Source organism: Nanorana parkeri, unplaced genomic scaffold (assembly GCF_000935625.1).
Source record: "Nanorana parkeri isolate BGI_ZX_2015 unplaced genomic scaffold, ASM93562v1 scaffold2095, whole genome shotgun sequence".
NCBI lineage: Eukaryota > Metazoa > Chordata > Amphibia > Anura > Dicroglossidae > Nanorana > Nanorana parkeri.
In genome coordinates, this window is record NW_017308363.1 from 200,572 (window position 1) to 211,090 (window position 10,519).

A 10,519-nucleotide genomic window follows, 5' to 3' on the forward strand; every position below is an offset into this window, starting at 1 on the left:
ATATTTATTCCCAGATAATTTTTTGTACAAGTCATTCTGAATGGAGAAAGCTGGTCGGATGACCAGTGAAATGTCTTCAAGAAGAATACAGCAAGTTCAACGGACATGACTTATTTTTTACAGATATACCGTGACCTGGTTGAATGAGAACCTTCACAGTCATTTTCCAGAGTGGGGACTGCAGACTGTTGCCACTTTCACCATTCTTGCATTGCTGAGTGTGGTTGAGGATCAGCAGGTTGTGAATTGCTTCTCTTTGAATGGCAGATGTCCATAATTAGTCTTCAGGGAGACCGATGGAAAGGGGTTAGAATATTTCTCTGCACAAGTATAGGTTTGGATTAGGTGTTCAAAGAGCATGTGCCTACTAGCGACCACAAGGCCTTACACACCAGGTTGACCTGTGCACTGAAGAATTGCCAGGAGGAAACACAACGGCCCCGGGCTGGTAGCTCCTGTCCTCGTTAGCCATTTATTTGTTCTGTCTTTGACTGGAATGTAGATAATATGTTGCAATTTAGTTCATGTTAAAAGACTCCTTTAGATTCTGAAGAGCCTGCTCCTTGGTGATTTGATGCCAGTCCTCTGGTAGGGTAGCCGGCTTAGCATTGTAGTAATCTGAAAACTGTTTATTAAACTCCTTGAAGATATATTTCCAGTAACTGGAAGCTCCAATGGTGACATCGGGCTGTATTGTCCAGTCAGGGTAAATTTTGCGGTATTCTTTGTAAAGATGCGCCTTCCACTCGGTGTCTGAATTCAGGAACGTTGTGTTTCCCACCACGTCGGTGGTACATATAGAACACGAGAGCTCCTTTGATTCCGTACATCTGTACGTTCCTAAACCTTGAGGCCGATGGACCGAGGCGAAGTGCTCCTTGTGGTTAGCTGCGCCGGCCTCGCATGGGGCCTTGCAGAATGGGCACTGCTTTCCGCATCCAAAGACCTTCTTGAACAACTCGTCCTGTGGTTTCAGGGTTGCCTTGTTCAGCACGTATTCAATGGTAAAATGTTTGATTTCAGTGATGATTTCTTTCTCGACACCTTCCAGGAACTCCACAATGTCAGCTGAAAACTGGACAGGGCTTGCGTTGTTCTGAAACGCAATCACCTTCATCTCATTCTGCAGGATGACCAAATCTTTCTTTAATATCAAGCAAAATGTTTTTAAACATTGGGAAACACTTGAGGTTTCCCGTACTCTCGGATCTTTGAGGGTTTGTCTCACCTTCCTTGAGATGCACGCAAGGATAATTGTTTTTAACGACTCCAGGGAGGTGGACTCCTTGTATCGGTTGGTGATAAATTTGACAATCCAGCCTTTCACAAAGGTCTCATAATGGTTGTTGTATTTTATGTAGAGAGTGGAATTGTGGTTTTCTAAAAGCTCTTTGAGCAAAGTGTACTGGAAGAAGGTTCTACTGCTGTACCTTATGGAATCTCCACTGGTGAGTATGTCGTTCACGATTTCGCCGCCCAAATTTTTGTACACATAATCCGAAAGAGCTGGCTTCAGGCACACTTCGCAGAATTTCTGGGCTCTGATTTTAGACTCGTCCTTCTCTTGGTAGACGTTCTTGAATGTGGAGAAGTACTGAGGTTTTATTTCATCCAGGTAGGACTTCATGTTATTCTCCTGGAAAAAAATATTGTGTTTCTTCTGGAAGATTGGAGCTGTTTGACCCAGCAGGAGAAGCTTCAGATCCAGCTCGAACAACGGCGTGAGATGAAGACTCCTGACATCCTCCTCATTGAGTCTTTCGTTAATGAAATTGAGAAGTTCTTGGCAGTACGTCTGATCGTAATCTTTCATCGTGTTGACTTGCTCTGTTACATGGCGATTGCACTGCTCCTTTAAGGAAGTCACAAGACTGTTCACTTTATCCCAGTATTCCGCGTTATTTACTTCCGGCATGTTTTCGTACCAACTGTCCTGAGTGTACTTCTTATCCAAGTCCAGCCCATTTTGCCCGTAATCATCTAGACTTTTTACTTCATTCAGCTTTTCGTTAAGGTAACCTGCTTTGTGCCTCATGTCTTTCCTGAGTTGGTCAATCATCTCTTGGCTGACGTTGTGCTTTTTTAAACTGCTAAATTGTAACCCGGATAACGTTTTATTCCACATAACCTCGAACTCAGATTTTAGTTCCTTATCACTAAGCTGATGTTTTACATTCTTGCAGTTGTCCAAGAGGCTGGTGGCTTTCTCTTCGATAGTCCTCAGATAGCTGTTCTGAACAAACTGTATCTCGTGTTTTCCTTTCTGTATGCGGATAGCTTCCTCGCATTTGACAGTGAAATTGTCTTCAACTTCATTCCTAAGTATTGTTGCACTCCTAAAGAAATCTTCCTTGTATCGCTCTACAAGGTGCACGTATTTGTTCCCGCTCTCAAAGTATTGTTCGAGAGCTTCCAGCATGACTCTCTCTTCTTCTTGTAACACTTGATACATGTCCTCTTTTATGCCACCCCAGATTTCAGATTCAAGTTCCGAAGACGGGTGATTTAAGATCTCATTTTCAGCCTCAATAATCCATTTGTGCATTCTCTTACGGAAATTCCACTCCAGTTCTGAGTATTTGATTGAGAGTTGGTTGTAGGCCTCGGCTACCAGGCTGTTTCTGAAGCTAAAGATGAATTTCTCATACTTCACAGCATTCCACAAACTCTTTATCCATTTGATGAAATCAGATATACTCTGAGGTGTTCTGGATTCCAGCTGCTTTTTCATAGTTTCAAATATCTGCTTCTTTAGTTCAAAGATATTTTCGCTGTACCCTGTATTTACTGAGGCCATTGGTGGAACTCCGTGCCAAAGTCCTGGAATGTACCAGCTGTGCCTCTCAAGATCATAGTCCATGACATCTGAAAACTTGGTCATGTTGCTTTTTTCTTCCATCCTGGAAGCCACTTTTGTCATTTCATCTAACTGTTCCAGAAGTTTCTTCCTGTCCCTCATGTTCTTGTCATAAGCAGACACATCGCTGACATTTTGGTGAACAAACTGGCAGTTGGGCTTCTTACCTAGTTCTTTCATCCTCAGAAATGCATGGACCACGATCTGCAAGATATCTTTAATTTCTGCCGTATTTTCCATGGCCATGTTAATTATGGTGATGTCGCTCAACCCCACCACAAAGGTTGCTAACTCATTGTCATGCTCGTAACTGTCCTCAACAGAAGCCAGCTCAGGAGCTTTCAGACCCTCGGTGTCAATGACCAGAATGAACTCACATCCAAGCTCATCTATTAAATTGTTTTTCACTCTTAGAAGAGTCATGAAGGCTCCTCGTGTACATCGTCCACTGGCCACCGGGAACTGCAGACCAAACATGGTGTTCAGAAGGGTGGACTTCCCCGTACTCTGCACTCCCAGCACGGTTATCACTTTCATTCTACATTCTCCTCCCGTCTTGGTGTCCAACTCAGTCAGTACATCAGTTATCCACTGCATTGGTATGTTGGAGGCATCTCCGTCAATTAGCTCCAATGGGAACCCATCCAACAAAAGATCAGCAGCAATACCTGGTAGTTTGTAAAGCTTTTGATCACTTGTACAGTCCTTGGCCAGGAAATGTTCCGCTTCGTAAAACTGGCCAACTTCTCTGATGAAATGTTCTACTCCCAGTGAGCTGTTAAGAATGATTTGATCGAGTTGTTTCAGTCTCTCCACATTAGTGTTGACTTTATAGTACTGCTCCTTGTACTCTACTTGGAGTGCTGAAAGATGGTTTCTAGTGACTGAATCGAGGTAGAGCTTCATCCACTTCAAAAAGTAATGTTTCTCAATACGCGGTAGGTTTTGGAGTGCGGCTATGAATGTGAATATTCCGTCGGGCATACTGCACTCACTTTGCTGCCTCCTAAGCGCGCAACATTTCTTAACAAGCTTTGCTCTGTAATCCTCGGCATTCTCACTCCCCAGTCCTTTCATTCGGCACATTTCCTTTTCAATTTTGGCCAGCTGTTTCCAATATTCTCCTTGCAGTCTCATTGTTTCATTCTTATACTGCACAACATCCTTGACGCTCTTGGTAATTTCCAATGCAAGCGTTCTTGTTTTCTGATGTTCTTCTGAACCCTCATCAACGCGTATGCCTAGATCCGCGGCGATGTGAGACATCTCCTCCAGGGTGATGTAATAGGGCGAAGATTTAATTACATCTGTGATAATTAGCTGCATTTTCTTCACCAATTCTGCGTCATTAATTGAGTTGTTCTTCACCAGAACATTTTTTCTGTTGATTTTCAAGATGGGATATAACATCTTAATGTGGTTCTGGGTCTCTACACTGATACATCTAGAGGAGGGAGCAAGGACGATGAAGTAGTTTGTGTTTGATTCTTCAATGTTGGACAGAACACTGTAATTTTGATCATCCATACTCTCAATAAATATGAACACAGCTGAGGATACTTTCGTTAGGAAGTTGAATTGACCCCAGTTAGACTCCAGATCACCTCTGAGATTGGTCACAGCGATAGGGTCTGGAAACAGGTCTAAGATTTCATTTCCTCCAGGAAAGCACCAAGAAATTTCCACCAGTCCATCAGAGACTTCCCTTACAATGTTTGCCCCTTCCATGTTCTGATGGACATAGAAGTCATAGTGTTGTTGGACTGGACTTAGGATATAATTTAGAATTCTGGATTTTGAAAGACTACACTTTCCCAGTCTAGCAAAGGAGAAAACGGGCATGGGTATGTTGACCAAGTTGTTTTCAATGCATCCTTTAACATTTGCTAATGATTGGGGTCTCCATCTCTTCACTATATCCCTCATTGCCCAGAGCATGTAAGTTATATCCAAACCTTGCCCAGCAGGAAGCAGAAGAGGGAGGGCAAACTGGCACATGGACATTTTCGTCACAATCTCTTGTTGCAGAAAACTATCTGAACAATTAAGGAGAAGGCACAGAACGTCCAGAGGATTGATGGAAGTTGACATGTCTAAATCGTCCATAAAGTCAATTTCTTCATCCGGTATTGTGTTTGTTTTCTTATCCAGTGACTGAACAAGCCGTGTGTTTCTTGCAGTGCTATTGAGGGACATGAGGTTCTGTAAGAAATGCCAGGGTACGTCCTCAGGCCTCTGAGGGATGTTCTTCTTTAGATCTTCTTGCCCAATCTTCAGAACCTCCATAAGACTAAGCTTTGAAGTTATGAACTTTACCAGGTTTAATTCCCTCAGTTTGTCATTAAACTGTTTAATTTTAGCTGTGAAAGATAAAAATATGTATTGTATCAGTCAGCAGTCCACATTATATCCACATTTACTTGATTTCAGGTGAGGTAAAGCTATGTCATATTTACATTATTTTAAAGAAATGTACACTAGCTTCCTATGTCTGTGGAAATCCTTGTTTCAATTATCAAAACATCTCTTCTTGAACTGTTATTGTGTTGCCGGCTGTTTATCAGTGACTGGCCCAAGGAACACTTATTGGTATCCTTTGCCTCGTAGGCAAAGAAAAAGGCTTATACATGTCAGGGTTCCAACCTGACTTATTTGGTTTGCAGCATTCTGGCTTGGCGGCCATTCCACCCACCTGTGATTCCTCCTTTGTCTGAGCAGACTGTGTAACGTTGCTCACTACTCCCAGGCTCCCTCTTATGGCCAGACAGGAGATCATCATCTGAGAAAACCAGATAGGAGTTTCCTGTCTCTGAGTGATGATGTCATCCCACTCACTATTTAAGCTATGCAGTCTAGTCTGACCTTGCGCTTGCATGTTTCCACCTGCTAGTGCATTCCTGCTACTCTGTGTATCCTGATTCCGTGTATGACGTTCACCTCTGGTTCCTGCTCCTGGCTTGTTCCTGACAACGCTGATCTCTGTGTTCCCGGCCTGGCTTATACTACTACCCAGTGGCGGAACTATTAACCAAAGGGCCCTGGTGCAAGATTTTATCTTGGGCCCCCCTCCCAAAACGGGGGCCGGGGGGGGTGCGGGAGCGGATGACACTGGCCCCCGCTCCCCCCCCATCGGTCTCTAATGTTGCAGTAGCGTGCTGGACTTACCTGATGTATACAACTACTATTCTACTATTTAATACAACTGCTCAACTACTACTACCCGCCAAACCCAATTCCCCCCACCCTCCCCCACGCGCGGCGCTCGACCCAGCCAGGGAGCTTCTATGTGTGCACTGCAAGGGGCGGGGCTTGTGACACACACACGCCTCCTCCTGTGACTCACCTCCCCTCCCCTCCCGCCGCCTGTTACTATGGACGCCGGGCAGCATATTCTGAATGGCTGCTCAGCGCAAGAACTGATATTGCTACGCTAGGGGGAGGCTGAGGAGCCTCTCACATAGAAAAGTGGAAGGCACGCGGCGACCCACTGAAAACGAGGTCGCGACCCACTTTTGGGTCACAACCCACCAGGTGAGAACCAAGGTTATAAAGCATAGAAAAAAATCATTAAAATAGTGCATTGTAAAGTACTTACGGCCCCAGAAATAATCCTCTAGGTCCAATGATTGTAAAATGTTGAACATTGTCTTCTGACGATGGTTGATTAAGTCTTCGGAGGTAGATTCCAGTTGTGGAATAGCTGCATCGTGCATGTTATCTGTTATTTCATCTTCTGGTTTATCCACTTTGCTTTCACTGATTTGCTCCACCTTGTCTTTGACGATGTCTTCCTCCTCTGGATCGAGGGGTTCTTTACTAATGTTCTCCGTCTCTTGTCTGGAATTTTCTTCCTCATTGATGTTCTCCATTTCTGGGCTGCTGTTCTTTTCTTGATTGGTTCTTTTCTCTTCATTGATGTTCTCCTTGTCCTGAGTGTGATCCTCTTTCTCTTGAGGAGTGATTTCCTCTGGATTGGTGTCTTCATTGGCATTTTCCTTCTGTATTCTGGTGCTCTCATCTTCTTGATTGAAGTTCTTATCCTCTTTATTGATATTATCAACTTCATCTTTAAAGTTCTCTTCTTGAAGAACATTCTCCTTTTTTTGATTTGTATTGTCCGGTTGATTAATGATTATGTCTTCTTCTTGACTGATGTTTTCCTCTGGCTGAATTGTGTTTTCATCTTCTTGGCTAGTATTTGGTTCATTAATGCTGTCTTCCTTATGATTGGCTAGTTCCTCCTCATGACTGATGTTCTCTTCTTGAATGATGTTCTCCTCCTCCTGATTAATGTTCTGTTGACTAGTTTCTTTCTCCAGCTCATAATTAATTATCTCCTGCTCATGATTAATCTTCTCTTGCTCTTCATCAATCTTCTCTTGATTGAGGTTTGGTGGCTCTGCATTATTGTCATCAATATCCTTCTCTTTATCACAGATGATTGTCTCTTTATCATTGATATTCTCCTCCTCTTGACTGATTTCCTTTTCCCCATTACTGATTATCTCCTCCTCAAGATCAACTATCTCCTGCTTATGAATGAGCTTCTCTTCTTCACTAATGTTCTCTTGATTGAGGTCTTCTGGCTCTTGATTTGCATTTCCTTCATTAAACTCAACCTCTTCATTGTTTTTGGTGATGTTCTCCATCTCTTGACTTATTCTTTCATCTTGTATACTGATATTCTGTTCAGGGATTTCCTTCTCTTCATGAGTGATTATCTTTTCCTCTAGATTGACATTTTCCTCCTCCTTATTGATAATCTCCTCCTCTTTATTGTTGAGCTCCTCTTCTTGATTGATACTATCCTTCTCTTTATTATTGCCCTCTTTTTCTTGATAGATGTTCACCTCCTCTTTATTATTGACCTCCTTTTCCTGATTTATAATCTCCTCCTTTTTATTGTTGACTATTTTTTCTTGATTGATGATCTCTTCTTCATTGTCGACCCTGTTTCCTTCATTGCAGAATGTCTCCTCTTTGTTGTTGACCTCCTCTTCTTGATTGATGATTTCCTTCTCCTTATTGTTGACCTCTTTTTCTTGATTAAAGATTTCTTTCTCTTTATTGCTGAGCTCTTCTTCTTCTTCATTTATATTCTCCTTACCATTATAATCAACTTCCACTTTTTGATTAATGATCTCCTCCTTGGGAGTGTTGACCTCCTTTTCCTGATTCACAATCTCCTCCTCACTATTTTGGAGCTCATGTTCTTGTTTGAGGATTTCCTTCTCCTTATTGTTGACCTCTTTTTCTTGAATAAAAATATCTTTCTCTTTATTGTTGAGCTCTTCTTCTTCTTTGATAATGTCCTCATCATTATTGTCATCCTCCTCTTTTTGATTGATAATGTCCTTATCATTATCATCAACCTCTTCTTTTTTATTAGTAATTTCCTCTGGATTGTTGACCTCCTTTTCCTGATTCATGATCTCCTTCTCACTATTTTGGAGCTCATCTTCTTGTTTGAGGATTTCCTTCTCCTTATTGTTGACCTCCTCTTCTTGATTGATAATCTCCTCATCTTTATTGTTAAACTCCTCTTCTTGATTAATGATCTCCTCCTCAATATTTTGGAGCTCATCTTCTTGTTTGATGGCCTCTTCCTCTTTATTGGTGTGCTCCATTTGTCTAATGATCTCCTGCTCTAGGTCGGTGTTTTCATGATCAATGTTTTCTTGATTTATAATCTCCTCCTTTTTATTGTTGACTTCTCGATTGATGATCCCCTCTTTATTGTTGACCGTGTTGTCTTGATTGTTGATCTTCTCCTCCTTGTCGTGGAACTCCTCTTCTTCATTAATGATTTCCTTCTCCTTACTGTTGATCTCTTTTTCTTGATTAAAGATCTCCTTCTTGTTATTGTTGAGCTCCTCTTCTTGATTGATATTCTCCTCATCCTTATTGTTAACCTCCTCTTCTTGATTAATGATCACCTCCTCTGGATTGCTGACCTCCTTTTCCTGATTCATGATCTCCTCCTCCCTATTTTGGAGCTCATCTTCTTGTTTGATGGCCTCCTCTTTATCTGTGCGCTCCATTTGTCTAATGATCTCCTGCTCTAGATCAGCGATTTCCTGATTCATATGCTTCTCCTCTTGCGTAATGCCATTCTCATCACTGATGTTCTCTTCATCTTGCTGGATGTTTTGCTCCTGATTGACATTCTCATTTTCATGAGCGATGTCCTCGACATTCTCTTTCTTTGGCTTGCTTTTATTCAAACCTTCCTGCATGTTCTCTTCCTGATTGATGTCCTCCTCCTTATGGACGTCTTCCTGAAGAAGATAGCTGCGGTCAAAGTCATCTTGTTCTAGATCCATGATGTTTATCTGGATTGTCGCTCACTCTGGAAAACAGAAATAGGTATTAAAATCCCTTGGTCTCCAATGGGCATAGTAAAGGTTATCAGTACTAGAGCTAACTGCATATTGATGGGAAATTCCAAATTCTTTAATCTTGACTTCAAAGAAGAATGAAACAACTATTATTATATTACCTATGTAAACTTGGAAACTCCCCTTACAGTGTCTAACTGTATATCACTGAACCCCCCCCCCCAATTAATAGTTCCTGAAATTAAACCTCAACCATCTAAAATGTCTATGGTCCGGCACCCCCGGCCCATAGACTTGCATTGAGAGAGAAGTATCATGACCAAGTAAGGATTAATGAAATAAATGCCCTTATGAGGAGTTCCCAACATCACTGTTAGTTTTTACTTCCTTTATATCATGGAGAATGTAACAGGAAGAAGCAGAACACAGAAAGCTGAGTGTGAACACTCAAAACTCCCAGATGAACACCAACAGATTAGGGAATCATGGAAGGGATTAGGTTCACTGGTGAATCTAAGACTTTTTAAAGGTGCCCATACACCTGCCGATTATCGTACGATAGTTGTGGGTGACCCCGCGATCATACGATAATCGGCAGGTGTATGGAAGGCGTGCGACCGGTTCTACTGTACGGTCGCACGTCTTTTGTCTTCCGAGCACGCTCGAAAACCCGCCGAAAATTGTACGATTGTCGGCGGGTTACTGGCGTTCTCGGAAGACAAATGCCGAACGGGCCGGTGTGCGCAAGCGCACACTACACCTCTCAGCATTGGAATCATCGGAAGCCCGCCCCTCACCGAGGTGGGCTTTCGATGAGCGCAAGTACGATCTGCCTGTCCAAGATAGGCAGATCGTACGGAATTTTAAATACCTTACAACCATCTCACAACGAAAGTCGTGCGATGGTTGTAAGGTGTATGGGCAGCTTAAGACTCACTCACTCCACCATGAAATATCACTTTTTGGCTGAACGCAGTGGCGGAACTACCAGGGTCGCAGAGGTCGCGGCCGGGCCCTGGAGTTCCGCCACTTGGAGGGGGCCCAGGACAGGAGGAAGGGACCCCTGGTGACCGCTGATTACCAAGCAGTATACCACAAACATATACTGGGATTATAGAAGTATTTCGTGGCTTTAAACTGCCTGGAGTCTCCACTCGATTCACCTCATTGTCTATCTCCGGTGTAAGCCGGGAGTTCTACACAGACAGCTCAGTCCCGGCTATGAAGATTGTCATTTTTCTGCTGCTGAACACACACCTGCCGGCAGGAGGAGGAGTTATTATCGCTATTCAAGTAGACTTGTCATCAGAGTAATACAGCGGGC

The 10,519-nt window shown here is 42.8% G+C and overlaps 1 protein-coding gene across 1 annotated transcript; it reads right to left on the reverse strand.

Moving 5' to 3' along the window:
- Nucleotides 1-517: 517 nt before the first annotated feature.
- Nucleotides 518-9,180, reverse strand: LOC108800671 (interferon-induced very large GTPase 1-like). Its single transcript, XM_018572665.1, has 2 exons — nt 6,453-9,180; nt 518-5,217 (listed from the first exon to the last, which is right to left on the reverse strand). Exons 1-2 carry the CDS (start codon nt 9,178-9,180, stop codon nt 518-520), a joined length of 7,428 nt encoding a protein of 2,475 aa, XP_018428167.1.
- Between the last annotated feature and the right edge of the window lie 1,339 nt (nt 9,181-10,519).